General features: G+C 48.4%; 1 protein-coding gene across 4 annotated transcripts in view; it reads left to right on the forward strand.

Moving 5' to 3' along the window:
• The first annotated feature begins 4,687 nt into the window (after positions 1-4,687).
• Positions 4,688-22,100, forward strand: part of LOC147101617 (inactive phospholipid phosphatase 7) — a 72,938-nt gene continuing 55,525 nt past the window's right edge. For 2 of the 4 annotated variants that reach the window (XM_085965320.1, XM_085965321.1), the window contains exon 1: positions 16,559-17,215. In XM_085965320.1, the coding sequence (XP_085821446.1) occupies positions 16,747-17,215 (469 nt within the window). In that variant the 5' untranslated portion in view covers positions 16,559-16,746. Of the gene's footprint in view, positions 4,775-16,558; positions 17,216-22,100 lie in introns of those variants that run through there. The other 2 variants (XM_085965319.1, XM_085965322.1) reach the window with 2 other exon arrangements.

The following is a 22,100-nucleotide window of genomic DNA, read 5'->3' on the forward strand; positions in this document are numbered from 1 at the left end:
GCGGAACTAGGCCAATATCCATTAATAATCACTATCCAAAAAAGAGCCACCAAATTTTGGAATCACCTACAAATGAGCAACCCCCAATGCTATCACTACGACGCCCTGAAAAGCCAAGAGCTGACCATAAAGAAGAATACCCTCAGTCAACTAGTCCTGGGACTCAGTGAAGTAACTACTAACACTACTAACAATAACCAGCCACAGGACAGTGACAGCATAACACAAAGAATTCGACCCAACACAATCGTCGCTAAGCAAAAGGAAAAATATCTGACATATTGGGCAGAAACAACAAAAACCCAAAGCAAACTCAATTGCTACTTGGCCCTAAACAGACAATACAACATAGCTGATTACCTGACCATGGTAAAGGACAGCAAACTGAGAAAAATCCTGACAATGTACAGACTTAGTGAACATAGCCTGGCGATCGAAAAAGGTAGACACAGGCAGACCCGGCTACCAAGGGAGGACAGGATATGCTCTCACTGCAGTCAGGGAATGGTGGAGACAGAGATGCACTTCCTCGCAGCTTGTAGAAAATATCAGGGCATAAGGGAGAATTTCTACCCAAAATTTACAAAAATATGCCCAGAATTCAGAAAATTGAATGACGACCAAAAACTCCCATACCTACTAGGGGAAGAGAGAAGTTGCATAACACTGGCGGCACACTATGTTACAGCTTGCCATAAACAGAGGGACAACCACTAAAGATAAGATAAGAGTATATATAAATTATATGAAAGTATATTTATACACTCAGGGATATATCTGTTTATACACTGTATGGATAGATCTGTATTTTTGTGAACAAACATGAATGTTTTCCAATGCTTTGGCAACATAAGATGTAACTTGTCATGCCAATAAAGCGATTTGAATTGAATTGAATTGAATTGATTGGTTGCTTGATATTTACACAGTGTTTTCCTGCGTGATTCCCGAGACAGGTTTTATGTGAAGCTGAGAGAGATTCACAGCTCCTGGCTACGGAACTCAGGCGAGGAGGGAATGGGGGCCAGGTGGGGGAGGGTACGAGAAGTTTCGAAAAAGAGCTGAAGGAGGGGCAAGAAACGGAGGGGGTGGGAATGGCGGGATCAGGGATGAACAGAAGGAGACGGTGAATGGGAAGGTTAGGGAAACAAGGGGCAACGGTAAGGGGGGAAACGGTAGGGGGGTTCGAGGGGAAAGCAGAGTGGTGGGAGAAGAGACGGGGAAAGGGAAGAGGAGTACAGGGGCAAGGAAGAGTTGCTGGGGAAGGGAAGGGGAGTGTTCAATGGAAGATTTTCACGTAGGCAATGATGAGCAGGAGGAATGAACGAGAGCAGCAGGCCGAATGGTCTCTGGGGAACTCACTGAGGGGGGAATACACAATGCCATTGTGGGGGGGGCAGTGGCATTGGAGTGCAGGGCAGGAGCAGTACATCAGTATGAGAGGGAGGTGAGGGAGTGAAGCACAAAGACTTGGGTAGCTCTTTCTCCGCCAGCACAGACAGGATGGGCCGAATGGCCTCCTTCTGTGCCATAAACTTCTATCATTCTGTGAAGAGCGTGTGGGAACACTTGGTGGAGAGGGGCTGGAGCAACATCTCTTGGTTTTGGTTTCTGCTCCCTTCCTGTGCCTCAGGACTTGTCTCCTCAACCCATGAGAATGTAAAAGAAGAAAAGCGAGAGCGAGAGAGAGAGAGAGAAGCAAAACGCAAAGAGACGACCAGAATGCAACATAAAAGAAAGAAAGACTTGTACTTCTCCAGCTCCTTTCACGACCACCGAACGTCTCAAAGCGTTTACAGCCAATGAAGTACTTTTTGGAGTGTAGTCACTGTTGTAATGTGGGAAACGCGGCAGCCAATTTGTGCACAGCAAGCTCCCACAAACAGCAGTTAGATAATGACCAGATAATCTGTTTTTGTTATGTTGGTTGAGGGATAAATATTGGCCAGGACACTGGGGAGAACTCCCCTGCTCTTTCCTCAAAATAGCAGCTAAGGGATCTTTCACATCCACCTGAGAGAGCAGACGGGGCCTCGGATTAACATCTCATCTGAAAGACAGCACTCCCTCAGTACTGCACTGGGAGTGTCAGCCTGGATTTTTGTGCTCAAGTCTCTGAGAGTGGGACTTGAACCCACAACCTTCTGACTCAGAGGCGAGGGTGCTGCCCACTGAGCCACAGCTGACGCAAAGAAACAGAAAGAACCAGGAGAAGCACAGCGACACAGCCAACATCTCAAAGACAACACAGCCGGGTAGCAGACAGATAAATGACGCGTGTGTGGCGCATGTATGGGTCTGTATCACCCCTCAGGTACTGCACTTCGAAGCTTCCCAAGTATTGAAGCAGAAAGAAAGCCAGTCATTTCATCTTATATTTTTTGTTCTGACCCGGATCGGGAAATTTACCAGCACCTCCCAGTCTGCAAACATTCCTCACCGGACAACAACTGACCTCCGATTGACCTCAGGCTGCAGTTTTTTTTCCACTTTGCGGCCTTCAAATGGGGCAATTCGACTAAACTCGGGTCCGCCGTAGCAGCAGAATAATACGTTGCGCGGTACATGTGGCGGGACTCGCGTCATAAAATGGTGTTTTCAAATCGCTCCGCGGCCTCACCCTGTCCCTATCTCTCGTTAACCTCCTCCAGCCCTACGACACTCCCCCACCACCCCCCCCCCCTCCCCGAGATCTCTGCGCTCCTCCAATTCTGGCCTCTTGCGCATCACTCCACCATTGGCGGCCGTGCCTTCATCTGCCCGGGCCCTGAGCTCTGGAATTCTCTCCCTTAAACCTCTCCGCCTCGCTGTCCTTCTTTAAGACGGCTCCTTAAAACCTCCCTCTTTGACCAAGCTTTTTTTTTGTCCTAATAGCTCATGTGGCTCGGTGTCAGATTTTGTTTGATAATCGCTCCTGTGAAGCGCCTTGGTTTTACTGCGTTAAAGGCGCTATATAAATGCAAGTTGCTGTTGTTGCTGAGACACTCAACTTAGCACGAGCATCGACACAGGGGGTACGGGGCAACGTCGCGAAGTCAAAGACGTGGGGGGACAAAGTACACACAGAGCAAAGGCTGTTGGGTGGAGAACAATACTGCTTGAAAAGGGGGAGGGCAAACCAGACTCTCCCAATGTCATTCTTACTCTCCAGATTGTGCTGGGGAAGATTTTTTTTCCATCTATATTTAATTATTTAACATGCCGGCTGCATTCTGAATGCTGTCTGCAGCAGGCTTTGATATGTGAAGCACAAGACAGATTGGATGCCTGATTATCTGTAGCTTTAGCCCAGGAACATGGTTGTATCACAAAGAAGAAAAAGAGAGACTTGCATTTCTCCAGCGCCTTTCACAACCTCAGGATGTCCCAAAGTGTTTCACAGTTAATGAAGTACTTTTGAAGTGTAGTCACTGTTGTAATGTAGGAAAGGCAGCAGCCAATTTGCGCACAGCAAGCTCCCACATACAGCAATGTGATCATGACCAGATAATCTGTTTTTAGTAATGTTGGTTGAGGGATAAATATTGGCCCCAGGACACCGGGGATAATTCCCCTGCTCTTCTTCAAAATAGTGCCATGGGATCTTTTACGTCCACCCAAGAGGACAGATGGGGCCTCGGTTTAACGTCTCATCTGAAAGATGGCACCTCCGACAGTGCAGCACTCCCTCAGCACTGCACTGGAGTGTCAGCCTAGATTTTTGTGCTCAAGTCTCTGGAGTTGGACTTGAACCCACAACCTTTTAGAGTCGGAGGTGAGAGTGTGACCACTGTGCCACGGCTGGCATGACTGCAAGGCCCGTCTCCTCCACTGAGCCAGCTCGTGCCCTCAGATGCTTCGGTAACTTCTCCATCACATGGCAACAACAACAATAACTTGCATTTACATAGCACCTTTCACGTAGGAGCGATTATCAAACAAAAAATTTGACGCCGAGCCACATAAAAAGATATTAGGACAGGTGACCAAAAGCTTGGTCAAAGAGGTAGGTTTTAAGGAGCGTCTTAAAGGTGGGGAGAGAGGTAAAGAGGCAGAGAGGTTTAGGGAGGGAATTCAGAGCTTGGGGCCCAGGCAGCTGAAGGCACGGCCGCCAATGGTGGAGCGATTAAAATCAGGGATGTGCAAGAAGCCATAAGAGAACCTATTGCACGTCACCTGGGCCCCCCAACACCATGAACAGAAGCAACACCGAGAGAATGAAGGGAAAATTCCCCTCTCTGTGCAGAGTACCCACTCTCGAATGTGAGGAGCGCAGAGATAGCAGAGGGTTGTGGGGCTGGAGAAGGTAAGAGAGATAGGGAGGGGCGAGGCCATGGAGGGATTTGAACACAAGGATGAGAATTTTAAATGACCAACTTAACAAGAACGTGAAACATACTCTCCCTCCCCAAGACCACCACAGCCTCTTGTATATCATCTCTCAGATGGGTCTACTGTCAGCAGTTGCAGTTTGGAATTGTTGCCTTTGCTTTTCCTCCAGTACAAACTAGTAGAACTTCCTCCCCAATTGCAGAGACAGATCTGAGTGAAAGCCGGAAAGGCCCCGCGGGCTTGAATCCTTGCCATACACGTTGGGAAACTAATGTAATCACCTGGTTTTGTACTCTTGTGTTCATCGATTTCTAATGTTAAGAAGTTAGGAATGCAGCAAGCTGTGACACATTCTAACATTTCCCGACGTAGGTAAGCCTGGATGAAAGAAATGCCAGTTTTGATCCGTTGCATTGGGTGCACACAGAATTCCAGAATGAGAATCTGTTTCAAGTGGATTTGGGTATGTAAACTCCAAATGTGACCGATCTTATTCCATTACCTAATCTCTAACATGCTGGAAACATTATGACCCAATTACTTGGAGGTGGTGGTGTTCCCATGCGCCTGCTGCCCCTGTCCTTCTCGGTGGTAGAGGTCATGGGTTTGGGAGGTGCTGCCGAAGAGATGTGAAGTTTGCGAAACAAGGTACCGGGAATTTCCTCAGTTCTGCTCCCACTCCGCTGGACTTACCTTGCGGCACAAACCCGGCTTCCACTATTGCTGAGACTGGAAACTCACTGTGTAGAGAGTTGTGCGTTGTCTCAACACTTGTGGCTCAGAGCCTCAGCCATCATTCCAAACTCGCTATCCTACACTGGTTCTCCCAATGTCTCAAGTTTAAAATTCTAATCCTTGTGTTCAAATCCCTCCACGGCCTCGCCCTCACTCCTATATGGAGTTAGGTCACAGATCAGCCATGATCTCATTGAATGGCAGTACAAGCTCGAGGGGGTAAATGGCCAACTCCTGTTCCTATGTTCCCTCCCTATCATTCTCCAGCCCTACATCCCCCTCCCCTGAACTCTCCATTCCTCCAATTCCAGCTAAGTGCATCCCTCCCTCCCTTCACCCTACCATTGGCGGCCATGCCTTCAGCCACCCATTCCCCCTCACACTCTGGAATTATCTCCCTAAACTTCTCCACCTCTCCCTCCCTTTCTTTAAGACCATCCTGAAAACCCAATGCCTGAATTTTTGCCACAACACACTCTTGGCTGATGGAATAGCAACTGCTTAGTGTGAGAGGACAACCCTCCCCGTCAGCCCTTGGCAATCCTCTTTCCAACTCACCTGGAATCACTGAGATCCACTGATGTGTTTCTAACAAAAAACACATGCAATCTCTTACGGCACAGAAAGGAACTTGGCTGGGGGCCACACTCATACACTCGGTTAGACTCGGGATTGATGTTTTTTTTCTTTAGAAGGCAAAATGAAGAGTTGGGATGAGATCAGTCACTGTTCACTTAAGGCAGTCCACATACCATGAACGGGTAAGCACCGCTGCTGAGGAGACTAGACAGAAGCCAGGCCCTTTCAAAAGGAGATTTTGACTGAGGCTCAGCCAACATTCCAGCCCTGCCTTGTATGAAGATGTCCCTTCGGGGACACCATCCCTTGGTCTTTGTCCATATGATTGTTTTACCCCCTTCATCATCCCTACAGTTAGTAATTGGAGTGTGTTTTATATAGGTCTCCACGCACACACACACACACACACGCACACACACACACACGCATGTATACCTTCACTGCCCATGTGCAATGTCATATTTATATATAAAAAAGAAAGACTTACATTTCTATAGCGCCTTTCCCGACCTCAGGATGTCCCAAAGCGCTTTACAACCAATGAAGTACTTCTTGAAGTTTGGTCACTGTTGTAATGTAGGAAACGCAGCAGCCAATTTGCGCACAGCAAGATCCCACAAACAGCAATGTGATGATGATCAGATAATCTGTTATTTTAGTGATGTTGATTGAGGGATAAATATTGGCCCCAGGACACCGGGGAGAACTCCCCTGTTCTTCGAAATATTGCCATGGGATCTTTATATATATCTAATCTAATATATATATAATAATAATACGTATAGTGTGATTGTATATATGTGCAGTCCCCCACCACTTAAAACGTCCACGTTTAAAACGGGCAGTCACTTATATCAGCCAAAAAGCACCGACCATTAACCATTTGCGTTAACATCAATTTCAATGTTGCCGGTTACAGCGTCTTAAGTGCTCCGTATATTTCGGGCAGAAACAGCCGATGAGCTGCAGGATTCAGCCAAGTTCCAGCAATTTGGGAAGCAGCGAAACTGATTAGATTGCAGCATAGGAGTTTCTTTGCAGTACAGGCCGAGGAAGTGGCAGGCGCAAGACTGAGGTGCTACAGTGCCACCACCGGCAGGAGGGTGGAATTACAGCATGACAAGTTTACATAGGAGGTTCCCATTCTAAATGTGGACACTGGGAATTTATAAGGGAAGCGCGTGCAGACATTTTATTATATCTATATGAGCGACAGCTATACTCCACCTCTCGTGACACTGCTCATGGTAAGTCGGAAGATGTGCTGTGTCAGAAGGAAGGGAACTTTTTAAAAATTCATTCACGGGGATGTGGGCGTCGCTGGCAAGTCCGGCATTTATTGGCCATCTCTAGCTGCCCTCGAGAAGGTGGTGGTGAGCCGTCTTCTTGAACCACTGCAGCCCGTGTGGTGAAGGTGCTCCCACAGTGCTGTTAGGGAGGGAGTGCCAGGATTTTGAGGAGAGTCCCTCCGGAGAAAGAAAGGAAGGTTAAGCATTAACCAGTGATGGGTCCAGGGAAGTTCCATAGGTTTGAATTGAAAGTAACGGTATAAGAAGGGGACCCCAGCTGTGCTTGAGTGTAGAAGATTGGAGTCGCGTTCGGTGAATTCAGGGAGACACTCAGAGGGGGAGACTGGCCTGGGGCACAAGCCAGAGGATGTAGACAACTCTTTCTTTTAACCAAGGTATAACCCAAGGGGTAATAAACTACTCATTATACCTTGTAAACTGCAGCTTAAGATACAGTTTAATCACTGCTACCAATACGGGTCAATGTCAAAGCATTTGGAATAATCGAGGTCCCAAAAAGGGGGCATCTCACGGTGATTTTGCTCATTGAGTTACATTTGTTTGGACAAAGATATTTTGCAGTCTTTTATTCGCATTAAGTCTCCCCATTCCAGGCACCAGCTCTGGACATGAGTGGACAGCAGGCAGCGACTGGACCTCCACCAGCACTGGCATCACTGTACAACTGGACCCAGCTATATGCAGTAGAGTCTTATTGCCCCCTCTCTGTGGGAGAAGTTCCTGATCTTTGCTAAACATCTCCACCAGTTATATATTCATAGGATTACATAGGATATATGGCACAGAAACAGGCCATTCGGCCCAATCAGTCCATGCCGGTGTTTATGCTCCACTCGAGCCTCCTCCCGTCTTTCCTCATCTCACTCTATCAGCGTAACCCTCTGTTCCCTTCTCCCTTATGTGCTTATCTAGTCTCCCCTTCATAGAATCGTACAGCACAGAAGGAGGCCATTGGGCCCATCGTGCCTGTGCCGGCTCTTTGAAAGAGCTCTCCAATTAGTCCCACTTCCCTGCTCTTTCCCCACAGCCCTGCAAATGTTTCCTTTTCAAGTATTTATCCAATTCCCTTTTGAAAGTTACTATTGAATCTGCTTCCACCGCCCTTTCAGGCAGTGCATAATATTACTGTTTCTGAGCTAGATGCTCTACTTGGCTTATGGGTGGGGATATTTTTCCAAGTAGAGGTCCTTGCCTTGGTAGATTATAAGGCGACCAGTTTGCCTTTTTCATTTAGGAGTGGTCGGAAGCAGAGAAAGCGGTGTGCAAAGGTTGACATTGTAAATTGTCTCAGCATTGAAAGGATGCGGCTGAGGTCTTCGACCGCACCTCCCAAACCCGCGACCTCTTCTATTATGTCCGTGTGTAATTGAGACACGGACTGCAGGAGTTGGTTACAACAGGTGTTTACTGAGTGGAGACAAAACTGGAACTACTATGCAAAGTTACTACACAGGCTTATATACAGGGGTGGTCACTACTGGTACTGCAGTATACAGGGGCTGCAGAATATAGTTCCTTCTGCAAAGTACATGCACTACAATTCCTCCCCTTTTAGCTAAACAGTACATAACATTCGATTAATAATTAAATAACATATTTACAATTACAGTTGCTAGATATATTAGCTGAAGTTAAGCAATTATAAGTTCAGTCTTTGAGGAGGCTTCCTGATTCTGTCTAGATAACGCCTCTTTGGGGTATCAGGTTCTTCTGGCAAAGTTGATTCGGGATCAACGTCGTTGTTTGGTTCGTCTGCTTCCAATATCACCGATTCTGAGGTAGATGCAATTGGTACTTCGGTTTCATCACCAGGTGTATCGGATCGTGGTGTGGAATTGACGTTTTCCAGTGACTCTAGAATCTGGTCAGCATGGCGTCTTACAATGCTCTCGCCAACATCCACGGTATACATTAGAGGTCCTTGCCGTGTGCAGATCGTTCCTGGCTGCCATTTCTCTGTGCGGTAGTCCCGGGCCAAAACTGGTTGACCTATCTTAAAACCCCTGGTCGGCCTTTCATTCATATTCTGAAACTGCCTGTTCTCCACATCTCTTCTGATGTTTGGCTTAACCAAATCCAAGCGGCATCGTAGTCTTCGATTGAAGAACATCATGGCTGGAGTTTGGTTGGTAACCGCATGTGTCGCATTCCGGTAGGCAAACAAAAAGTTATCCACCTTGTGTTGTAGGGGTATGTCTTCATTACACATTGCCTTGATAGCCTTCTTGAATGTTTGAACGAACCTCTCAGCCAATCCATTGGTGGATGGATGATATCGGGCGGATGTGTAATGCTTAACACCATTGTTCTTTAAGAACCTCCGGAGCTCTTCAGACACAAACTGTGGTCCATTGTCGGAGCAAATCTGTTCAGGCAGCCCATTTCTGGTGAATATGGTTCGTAAGACTGTGATAGTTTTTTCTGTGGTGGTTGAGGACATTTTTATTACCTCTGGCCACTTTGAATGTGCATCCACCGCAATTAAAAACATCGAGTCCATAAATGGACCAGCAAAATCAATGTGCACCCTTTGCCATGGAGATGAGGGCCACTCCCATGGATGTAGAGGGGCTTGTGGTGGGGCGTTTTGGACCTTCTGGCATCCTGTACAGCTCTTGGTCATCTCTTCGATTTCTCTATCGATTCCCGGCCACCACACAAACGCTCTGGCTAAGTTCTTCATTTTTACCCCTCCCAGATGACCCTCATGAAGCTCATTGAGCACTCTATCCTTCAATTTGGGTGGAATTACTACTCTGGATCCACACATCAAGGTTCCTCTGCACACTGACAGCTGTTCTCTTCTCGGCGAGAATGCTGGCAACAGTGGTTCGCCATGTGCTGGCCATCCCTTCACCGTTAAATCATAGACCCTGGAGAGTGTCGGGTCATTTCGTGTTTCCTTTTCTATGTTTGCATTCGTCACAGGTAGACATTCGACTATGGTCGAGTGGAATATCTCCACAGGATCCACTGCAGGTGCTTCTTCCACCGTCGGCAACGGTAGGCGCGACAATCCATCAGCATTCCCATGCTGTTTAGTTCCTTTGTACTTGATGTCATATTGGTGTGCCCCTAGGAAAAGGGACCACCTCTGTAGCCGTTGTGCTGTCATTATCGGGACGCCCTTCTGAGGGTTGAAAATGGAGACAAGAGGTTGATGATCAGTTAATACAGTAAATTTCTGACCGTGCAGGTAGTGATTGAACTTCTTCACCCCCCACACCAGGCTGAGGGCCTCTCTGTCAATCTGGGCGTAGTTACGCTCGGCTGAAGTTAACGAGCGTGACGCAAAAGCTATCGGCCTCTCTGAACCATCAAGGAGTTTATGTGACAGTACCACTCCAATGCCGCAGGGAGACGCATCACACGCCAGTCTTATCGGTAGTGATGGGTTGTAGTGAGCCAATACTTCTCTTGAAGTGATTAGGTCTTTACTCTTCTGAAAAGCCCACTTACATTCATCGCTCCATTTCCATGCTACTCCAGTTTGTAGTAGGGCGTTCAGTGGGTGCAGAATTGTGGACAAATTCGGCAAAAACTTATGGTAGTAATTCACCAATCCTAGGAATGACCTCAGTTGCGACACATTTTCAGGCGCTGGAGCCTTAACTACCGCTTCAATTTTTGTCAGGGGACTTATGTAACCCCTCTTCATCAATCACGTGGCCACAATACGATATCTGTTTCTTTAAAAACTCGCACTTGGGGCGATTGGCTCGTAGCCCGTGTTCTCTTAGTCTAGTGAGCACCTGCTCTAGGTTGGCAAGGTGTTCACTGTCATTTTCACCTGTCACTAGGATGTCGTCCAAATAACACTGAGTCCCCGGAATCCCTTGCAGAACTTGTTCCATCGCTCTTTGCCATATCGCCGGAGCTGATGCTACTCCGAATACCAGTCGATTATACTGGTAAAGACCTTTGTGAGTGTTTATCGTGAGATACTTCCTAGAGGATTCTTCAAGCTCCATCTGCAAATATGCTTGTGCTAGGTCAATTTTTGTAAAACGCTTCCCTCCAGATAGTGAGGCGAAAATATCTTCTATCCTCGGAAGAGGATACTGTACTGTGTGAAGGATTGGGTTCACCGTCACCTTGAAGTCCCCACAAATGCGAACCTTCCTTGGCTCCTCAGACTTATTGTTTAACGTTTTTTTCATGACAGGAACGATGGGTGTCGCCCACTCGCTCCAGTCTACCTTAGATAACACGCCTGCATTCTCCAGATTCCCCAGCTCTGCCTCGACGGCTGGGCGAATTGCATACGGTACCGGTCTTGCTTTGAAAAACTTGTGAATTGCATTCTCTTCTATTTTTATCGAGGCAGTTACGCCTTTAAGAGATCCCAGTTCTTGTTGAAATACCTCTTTAGCGTTAGCTAAGATTTTTGACAATCGTCCAGGTGTGACGTCGTCATCCTTTTTACCAGCCACAGTCAGTGCCTGAATGGAGTGCCAGTCTAAACTTATCTTTCTGATCCATTCACGTCCCAATAACGGTGGTCCAACATCTTGCAGTATGTACAGATACAATTTCTGTATTTCTTTGCCGTTGTATTCGACAGGCACCCTTATTTTCCCTCTGGGGTATACTTTCTGCCCCGTATACGTCTTCAAGACAATGGATGTCTCTTTCAAGGGTATGTGTGAGAATAGCCGCTCGTAGTCTCGTCAATTCATGATGGTCAGGGCTGATTCTGTATCCAATTCCATTTTGACTTGGGACCCTGCTATCGTGAGGGTGACCCAAATGGTTCGGTGATCCTCTTTGGCGATTACGTTGTGAAGTTTGAGACAGCTTAGTCTCTTGTTCCCGGATTCACTATCGCTCTTCTGGTCTTCAGAATTACTGTCCGTCATCTTTTGTACTTTCCTGTACTGTTCCTTAGTAGCCTTTTTGTTGTCGTTAGTCTTCTTTCCAGACCTGCAAACTCGTGCAATGTGTCCCATCTTTCCGCATTGCCTGCATATTTTGTCCTTGGACCAGCAGTCCTTCTGGTCATGGGTTGTTCTGCCGCAGCGATAACATTTTTCAAATCCCCGTGTCATTTCATGGGTGCCGTATTCCTGTGGCTTTTGCTGTATTTCCGCAGCTCCCCTTGCTGCTGCTTCGTACGATACTGCCAAGCTGAAAGCCTTATCCAGCGTCAGCTCTTTCTCTGAGAGTAACCTCTTCTGGGTTCCTTCACTCAGGAGTCCACTGACAAATTTGTCCCGTAGAGTACCTGTCAGTCCTGCTCCGAACTGGCAGTGCTTTGATAGCTTGCGTGGTTCCGTAAGGTAATCAGCATTGCTCTCATCTTTATGCTGATTTCTCCTGTGGAATTTAAATCTTTCTGCTATCAGCAGCGGTGTAGGATTTAGGTGTCCCTGTAGGATATCAACAATTTCGTTAAAACTCTTCGCCATCGGTTTGGCTGGAGTGATCAGGTTCCGCAATAGGCCGTACGTTCTTGCGCCCATTAAGTTTAGTAGTACCGATTCCTTTTTCTCATCGGCTACTTCGTTTGCCTTGCAATATACTTCGACTCTTTCCACATACGTGGTCCAGTCTTCTATTGCATTATCGAAGGCAGTGATTTTGCCAGTCTTCGGCATCTTGAAAATCTAAGATGGCGCCTCCCGCGCTTTGCCTTCTTCCCCGATTGAACAAAATGGCGCCTCCCGCGCTTTGCCTTCTTCCCCGCTGGATTAAGATGGCGCCTCCCGCGCTTTCTGTCTTCTCCGCTGTTGCTGGCGTTTTTATGCCTTGATGGCGACGCCCTATGGTCTTCGCGCACTTCCCCCCCGCGCGGCTGCTAACGCCGCTCTCCGCGGTCCCCGTGACAAACTGTAGCTCCTCGCGGCTTTCTGCGCTTCTAATTTCTTTTATTTTCCCGTCGTCAGAGCAAACCCTACGGGACACTTTCCTCCCTCTTCTCGGGTCTGTACGCTGCCCGGCTTCATAGCACCGGCCGCGCCCTGTGTGCTCCACCCTCTCTCTCTCTCTCCTCTTCCCGACAACGCTGCTCGGCCCCGTTGAAAAGCCACCCGATCGAGCTCTAGCCCGCCGCAGCCCAGGAAGGATCAGTGTACTACCTGCCACCAGCCCGATTAGCTGGAACACCATAGACAGGATAACCAAGCCCCGCTCTCGACAGCCTCTCCTGCAAATCTTCAAATCCGATGAATCAGAGGCGGTTGCCCATGGTCGACGCCCGTTTCTTCTGTTTGTTTTTTTTTCTTTCTTCCTTCTGGCCTCGACCTCTGACAACTTCGCTTCAGGGATGGATCCCCATGAGGTGGTGCAGACTGTAGGTAAGTTCGGATCTGCTCGTCGCCAGTATTATGTCCGTGTGTAATTGAGACACGGACTGCAGGAGTTGGTTACAACAGGTGTTTACTGAGTGGAGACAAAACTGGAACTACTGTGCAAAGTTACTACACAGGCTTATATACAGGGGTGGTCACTACTGGTACTGCAGTATACAGGGGCTGCAGAATATAGTTCCTTCTGCAAAGTACATACACTACATCTTCCACCTAGAAAGACAAGGGCAGCAGGCGCATGGGAACACCATCACCTCCAAGTTCCCCTCCAAGTCACACACCATCCCGACTTGGAAATATATCGGCCGTTCCTTCATCGGCGCTGGGATCAAAATCCTGGAACTCCCTCCCTAACAGCACTGTGGGAGTACCTTCACCACACGGACTGCAGCAGTTCAAGAAGGCAGCTCACCACCACCTTCTCGAGGGCAACTAGGGACGGGCAATAAATGCTGGCCTTGCCAGCGATGCCCACATCCCGTCAGCGAATAAAAAGAAAAGTGCTCTGATAGTGAAGTAGAAGATAGCAAACCGTATAGAAGAAGTAGGGGTGGAACATTACAAGCTAAACCGTCACAGGAGGTCAAGGGCCAGTAGCAACTAGTAAAAGGCAAATTTAGGGCTGATGTTCGGAAGACCACAGAGTGATCAATGCATGGGTTGGGCAGTGGAGCCCCAAACCCGGGAATCATCTAAGAACCAGTTGGATGCTGTGATGGGGAGGGGTTACTGTAGAGAGGTTTCATGGACAGATGGGCTAAGATGGGCCAAATGATCTTTCTCAGCTGTATCCATCTTGTGAGCGCACATTGAACCCAATTTCTGTCGATTTCACTCGATGGGCACAGCCCTTTCACTGAACGATTGAAATGTTTAATCAAATACTTAGTAAAGAAAGAACTTGCATTTCTCTAGCACCTTTCATGACCTCAGGACGTCCCAAAGCACTTCACAGCCAATGAAGTACTTTTTGAAGTGTAGTCACTGTTGTAATGTGGGAAACAGCAGCCAATTTGCACACAGCAAGATCCCACAAAAAGGCAATGTGATACTGACCAGATAATCTGTTTTAACGATGTTGGTTCAGGGATAAATAATGGCCAGGACACCAGGGAGAACTCCCCTACTCTTTTTCGAATAGTGCCATGGGATCTTTTATGTGCCTTCAGCCGTCTAGTCCCCAAGTTCTGGAATTCCCTCCCTAAACCTCTCCGCCTCTTCTCCTTTAAGACGCTCCTTAAAACCTGCCTCTTCGACCAAGCTTTTGATCACCTGGCCTAATATCTCCTTGCGTGGCTCAGTGTCAAATTTTGTTTGATAATCGCTCCTGTGGGACGTTTTACTACATCAAAGGCACTATTATAAATACAAGTTGTTGTTGTTGTTCCAGCACAACCCTGTGAAGATTATTGGAAGCACCAACAAAGGGAATGAAAAATAAATTGTATGGACTTTATGTCAGGGTTCGCACATGCCTTCCTACATACACCTACATGAATGTCCTTCACCCTTAGGGTCGCCAACACTGATTGGACGTATTCCTGGAGGTTTCATCACATGACCTCCCACCTCCAACCACCCCGCCCCCTCTTTCCCCCCATTGGTCGCCCGACATGTCCATCTCCATGGTGCCACGGCCAATTGGAAAGCGAATAAACTCTTTGTTACCCAATTGGATAAATTTTGAATGTCAGTCAAACAGCTTTTATTCCCAACTCCAATATTTTAGACCCAATTACCCGACGTGTTTAAAGAAAGTAAAAAAAAAACTCACCATTTATTTTAATGGCCCCGATGAGATTTCTCCTGGGTTACTCACAGCAGCGTCCTGGAGATTAATGTTCCATTCCTGGAGACTCCAGGGCAATCCTGGAGAGTTGGTAACTCTATACACCCTTTGCTGATCTTACACCCCCGCCTCAGCTCATCCGCTGCTGAAACCCTCATCCATGCCTTTGTTATCTCTAGACTCCACTATTCCAACGCACTCCAGGCCGGCCTCCCACTTTCTACCCTCCGTAAACTTGAGGTCATCCAAAGCTCTTCTGCCCGTGTCCGAACTCGCACCAAGTCCCGTTCACCCATCACCCCCCAGTGCTCGCTGACCTACATTGGCTCCCGGTTAAGCAACGCCTCAATTTTAAAATTCTCATCCTTGTTTTCAAATCCCTCCATGGCCTTCGCCCCTCCCTATCTCTGTAATCTCCTCCAGCCCCATAATCCTGAGCGATCACTGCGCTCCTCCAATTCTGGCCTCTTGCGCATCCCCGATTTTAATCGCTCCACCATTGACGGCTGTGCCTTCAGCTGCCTGGACCCCAAGCTCTGGAATTCCCTCCCTAAACCTCTCTGCCTCCCTCGCTCCTCCTTTAAGACACTCCATAAAACCTACCTCTTTGACCAAGCCATCTGTCCTAATACGATAGCAAAATACCGCGGATGCTGGAAATCCAAAATAACAACAGAAAACGCTGGAAAAACTCAGCAGGCCCGGCAACATCCGTGGAGAGAGAAACAGAGTCAACGTTTCGGGTCGAAACCCTTCGTCAGGACTGAGAAAAAAAGGCAGGAAATGAAACCGATTAAAAGGCAGTTTGGGGGCTGGTTTGTGACCTTTTCCTTTTCTCCCTCTCTCTCCCACATGGCAGCTGTCTCTCACTCTGCCAGCGCCTTTCACACTTCATCTAGAGCCATTGTTTGTCTCTTTACCTGTCCTATTACCATCTCGTCTCACCTTGAATATCTCTTAATGTCTCTTCTTTCATCCCCTCCCCCATTTCCCAGCCCTCAAACTGCCTTTCATTTCCTGCCTTTTTTTCTCAGTCCTGACGAAGGGTTCGACCTGAAACGTTAACTCTGTTTCTCTCTCCACGGATGTTGCCTGGCCTGCTGAGTTTTTCCAGCGTTTTCTGTTGTTATTTCATCTGTCCTAATATCTCCTCATGTGGCTCGGTGTCAAATTTTATTTGATAATCGCACCTGTGAGGCGCCTTGGCACGCTTTACTGTGTTAAAGGTGCTGTATAAATACAAGTTGTTGGTGTTTATTTAAATCTGCAGTCACATAATATTACGTGGTAGCATTGAGCCAAAAGCAGCCACCTAGCATTTTTGCAGGCATTGCGTTTCCGAACCTTTTGGAATAACGTTAGATTAGATTCTCTGAATGGCACCCTTGAAGGGCAGTAGGAACTACAATACCCACAGAGCACTGCGAGCACTGCAACTGGGCAAAGAGCAATTACAAGCCGAGGTACGATTGGTTCTTCCAAAGGCAGATCGAATTGTCGATTGGTCGGACCTAATCTCAATCAGCTACAGCATGTGCAGCTGTCAAGCTAGGATGAGCTACACAGTAAACAGCCTCTGAATTCCTCCAGTCTAAATTTAACCAGTGTTGCAGCCTGCAAAATCAGCAGGGCGAACAAATCTCAGTTGCCCGCAATAAGAATTGTTTTTATTTTATTTTTTTTGAAAGGGTGGATGGAAGCACGGTAAGCTGCCATGCCAGCTCAGCAGAACAGATCCAGGGCCAAGGAGAGGAACAACGTTCAAAACAGACCCGAGTTCTTGTCTCTCAACCAGCCCATGAGGAGCGCTCATGAGGGGAGAGGTTCGACGAAGAAATACAGCGGGCAAACCGGGCAGCAACAGCAGCAGCAGCAGCAGCAGCAGCAGCAGCCTCTGCCGAACGACAGCAAGGAGTCTCCGCAGCTACCAGAGGAGGACTGCATGCAGCTGAACCCTTCTTTCAAAGAAATTGCCATTAACTCCTTGTTGGCCATTGACATCTGCTTGTCCAAAAGGATGGGGGTCTGCGCCAGCAGCTCCTCGGCCTGGAGCAGCGCCCGGCCCATGGTCAAGCTCATTGGGTTCACGGGTCATGGCGTGCCCTGGATTGGGGGCACCGTCTTCTGCCTGACCAAAAGCAACACAGCGGTCGGGCAGGAGGTCCTCCTGAATCTTCTCTTTGGTGAGTTTCCCCCCCCCACCCCCACCCCCTTTGGTGGTAATGTAATAAGCGGCAGTGAATTTCTGGTCCATTTGCTACCAAAGCATTTGATTTATTTTGGCCTGAATTCTAATACATGACAGCGCAGATCAGCCAGATGCTGCAGGAAGGATAAGGCCACAGTGCAAAGTGCATTGGGTCAGTGACCAAGCTGTAAGACTACTCAGGGTGGGTATGGGGGGGGCGCGATGCTGCAAGTGCTGTTCATGATCGGTCACTGTTGCTTCTCTGTAATGTTGGGCTGTCCAAACGATGGGCCCTCCCTAGCCCGGCCTATCTGGCCCACAAAGCCTACCTTACTTAGCAGGGTTGCCAAGCAACCTTCCCTTTAATTTTTTTCCATTCAAAACGTAAGAAATAGGAGCAGGAGTCGGCCATTCGGCCCCTCAAGCCTGCTCCGCCATTCAATGAGATCATGGCTGATCTGGTCTTGGCCTCAACTCCACTTCCCCGCCTGCTCCCCATAACCCTTGACTCCCTTATCGTTCAAAAATCTGTCTATCTCCACCTTAAATATATTCAATGACCCGGCCTCCACAGCTCTCTGGGGTAGAGAATTCCAAAAGATTCACGACCCTCTGAGAGAAGAAATTCCTCCTCATCTCCTCAAAATACCACGTGTGTGCGTTTTTTTCTGCTCGAAAGCCGGTGAGCCGGCTGCGTGGGAGCCGCAGGGCGCCGTGCGGCCGCTCAGCTGAGAGGGAGCATTGTTGCCAACCCACCCGGGCTGCCCTGGAGTCTCCAGGAATTAATCTGGCCACGGCTGCCAGCAAAAATCATGGGGCGCTAAATAAAATTCTGTGGGTGTGTTTTTTTTCTTCCATTTGCTTTGAAGGTTTTGCTTTATTAGTTATAAAGATGCTGGCGATGGGGGAAGAAAGTCTCTTTGAGTAGGCGGGGCGGAGGGAGGTCACGAGATGAAAGCTCCAGGGCTATGTCCAACCACAGTTGGCAACCCTATTGCTCAGTCCTGTCTGGAGCGACGGCTCTTGGTCGCTGCTTTGAATATTATGGGCCCCGGGGGGGTTGGAAAGGGCTGTTCCTCGTGCCTTGTTGGCGGATAAATCCCTAAGTCAGAGCTTATAGATCTGCTGGTATCAGCAATGTGAGATATCAGCAACTTAATGGGGTCACTTGATACAGGGCTCCCCTGAAACTCCACGGTACCTCCCTACGTGGCTCACAAAGCTCAGACACTTCGACTGTAATCAATTCTGTTCGTTACTTAACACTCAGCAACAACTCGTATTTACACAGTGCCTTTAAAGTGGCACTACGTCCCAAGGTGCGACACAGGAGCGTAATCTGTCAAAAATCTGACACCGAGCCACAGAAGAAGACATTGGGACAGATGACCAAAAGCTTGGCCAAAGAGGTTGGTTTTGAGGAGAAAAGTAGAGGTTTATGGAGGGAATTCCAGAGCTTCGGGCCTATGTTCCCATTAATTTTATTTTTGGGTGCGCAGCCCCTTTAAGGGGCTGCACGGCCCATTCAAGCTACCGCGAATGCGCCGTTTTTCCTATTTAAAATCCGGTGAGCTGGTTGCGTGTTTGCTGCAGAGCACCGCGCGGCTTAACAGGGGCCTTGCTTACGGCCTAAATAGCTGATGGCACGGCCGCCAATGGTGGAGTGACCAGGACACCAGGGAGAACTCCCCTGCTCTTCATCAAAATAGTGCCTGGGGATTTTCTACGTCCACCTGAGAGAGCAGACGGGGCCTCGGTTTAACATCTCATCCCAAAGACGGCCCCTCCGACAGTGCGGCGCTCCCTCGGTACTGTCCCTCCGACAGTGCGGCGCTCCCTCAGTACTGTTCCTCCGACAGTGCGGCGCTCCCTCAGTACTGTCCCTCCGAAAGTGCGGCGCTCACTCAGCACTGCCCCTCCGACAGTGCAGCACTCCCTCAGTACTGCCCCTCCGACTGTGCGGCGCTCCCTCAGTACCGCCCCTCCGACAGTGCGGCCCCTCCGACAGTGCGGCGCTCCCTCAGTACCGCCCCTCCGACAGTGCGGCGCTCCCTCAGTACCGCCCCTCCGACAGTGCGGCGCTCCCTCAGTACCGCCCCTCCGACAGTGCGGCGCTCCCTCAGTACCGCCCCTCCGACAGTGCGGCGCTCCCTCAGTACTGCACTAGCAGTGTCAGCCTGGATTTATGTGCTCAAGTCTCTGGAGTGGGACTTGAACCCACGACCTTCTTGACTCAGAGCCGAGGGTGCTGCCCACTGAGCCAATGCTGAGTGAGCCCACAGCATGGATTTGCTCTGAATTGGTAGTATTTTCCAGTGATGCTACGGGAATTGCCCAGTGAAGGGAGTGAAATGCTTCACAGCTTTGCAATAAAGGGAGTGCACCTGAGGTCAGGATTAAGGCACGTTAGGGGAATGGTAGCACAATGGTAATGTCACTGTACTAGTAACCCAGAGGCCTGGACTAATTGGATTAATGATCCGGAGACATGAGTTCAAATCCCATCACGGCAGCTGGGAAATTTAAATTCAGTTAAATAAATCTGGAATAAAAAGCTAGTATCAGTAATGGTGACCATTAAACTATCAGACTGTCGTAAAAACCTATCTGGTTCACTCATGTCGTTTAGGGAAGGAAATCTGCCGTCCTTACCCGGTCTGGCCTATATGTGACTCCAAACCCACAGCAATGTGGTCGACTCTTAGCTGCCCTCTGCAGTGGCCCAGTGAACTATTCGGTTGTATTTAAGAAGACGGCTCACCACCACCGTCTCCAGGGCAACAGTGACATCCACATTGCAGGAACGAATAAAAAAAAACATTATTGGAGCATCTGGTTGTGTCATACCTGACTTGAGTGTCCAGCACTGACACTGGGAGCAGTGTCCAGCAGTGACCAATACTGGGTGTCCAGCACTAACACTGGGAGCAGTGACCAACACTGGGTGTCCAGCACTAACACTGGGAGCAGTGTCCAGCAGTGACCAATACTGGGTGTCCAGCACTAACACTGGGAGCAGTGACCAACACTGGGTGTCCAGCACTAACACTGGGAGCAGTGTCCAGCAGTGACCAATACTGGGTGTCCAGCACTAACACTGGGAGCAGTGACCAACACTGGGTGTCCAGCACTAACACTGGGAGCAGTGTCCAGCAGTGACCAATACTGGGTGTCCAGCACTAACACTGGGAGCAGTGTCCAGCACTGTCGCCTCACAGCTTCACCCTAAACACATAAAAATGAACACAGCTGATGTTATTACTTTCTATATCAATGGCCACTGTTCGAAAGCAAACCAGGGCAGCTAGATGGAGTAATTAGATCCAATTTTTTAATACATTTCTATATTTGCATATTACGTATTCCTTTTTTTTCCTCCAATGAATACGGAGACCCAAAATCTCCAAATGTAATGCATTTCAAGTGCGTCAACATTTCTTTTAGATTGTTCAAAATCATGAGGTGTTTTGATAGAGTAGATCGGGAGAATCTGTTTCCACTGGCAGGAGGGTCGGTAACCAGTGAACACAGATAATTGGCAAAAGAACCAGAGGGGAGATGAGTGGGGAGTTGGGGAGAATGTTTTTCCGCAGCGAGTTGTTGTGATCTGGAATGCGCTGCCTGAAAGGGCGGTGGAAGCAGATTCAATAATAACTTTCAAAAGGGAGTTGGATTAATACTTGAAGGGGAAAAAATTTGCAGGGCTGTGGGGAAAGAGCGGGGGGTAGTGGGAATAATTGGAGAGCTCGTTCAAAGAGCCGGCACAGGCACGATGGGCCGAATGGCCTCCTCCTGTACTGTAAGAATCTATGAATGGATAAGCCCCTGCTCATTCCCACTTTTCGGAAGCGCTGATTGATTAGGTGCTTAATGACCTATATTGAATCGGCACTCTTGATGCTGCGAGTTCAGTGCCCTGTGGATAACCTGCTTTCGTCTCTCACTGACGTGTCAGTGGCCGGCCTGTAAACTGGAGGCCCGGACCTCCCACAGCTGAGCACCTGATTCCCATCTCGACTGATTGCATTTGACTGGCCACATTTCCATTTCATTAAAGCTCCCACAACATTACGTGACAAATGAGAATAACATTTAATGCTGAGGCCTGTTACCAGCTGGACTGCGCTGTAAACAGGTTGCTGCAACCTGATCTGAGTGTGTTCCGAAGTGCCCGAGAATAGATCTGCTGTCACTGCAATAGATGGAGGAACAAAATGAAAGATCTTTGAGACTGCACGGTAGAATCTGGTCAAAACCAAAGCTTATAACCAGATTAATGTATAACATAAACCCAATGTTTCTATTCACTGATTTTTTAAAAAAACTTGCATTTCTCCAGCACCTGTCACAACCTCAGGATGTCCCAGTGCTTTACAGCCAATGAAGTACTTTTTGAAGTGTAGTCACTGTTGTAATGTGGGAAACGCAGCGGCCAATCTTCACACAGTAAGCTCCCACAAGCATCTGTTTTGGTGATGTTGATTGAAGGATAAATATTGGCCCCCACCGGATAACTTCCCTGCTCTTCTTCGAAATAGTGGCCGTGGGATCTTTTATGTCCACCGGAGAGAGCAGACGGGGCCTCGGTTTCACGTCTCATCCGAAAGACGGCACTTACCGACAGTGCGGCGCTCCTGGATTGTTGTGCTCCACTCTCTGGAGTGGGACTTGAACCCACAACCTTCTGACTCAGAGGCGAGAGTGCCACCCACTGAGCCACAGCTGATACCTCATTTTTAGCGGTTCGTAGCAACAGTCACCCATAAATGTTGTATTGCCAGAATTGGTTTGAGCGCTACAAAGAAATTTATGCAGTAAACTTTTACAAAAATCCACGAAGCCCTGACTAGGCCTGTATTCCCTTGATTAAAGGGTGATCT

The sequence above is a fragment of the Somniosus microcephalus genome, chromosome 23, assembly GCF_052327205.1.
Source record: "Somniosus microcephalus isolate GS21.2 chromosome 23, FLI_Smic_1.0, whole genome shotgun sequence".
NCBI classification, from domain to species: Eukaryota; Metazoa; Chordata; class Chondrichthyes; order Squaliformes; family Somniosidae; genus Somniosus; species Somniosus microcephalus.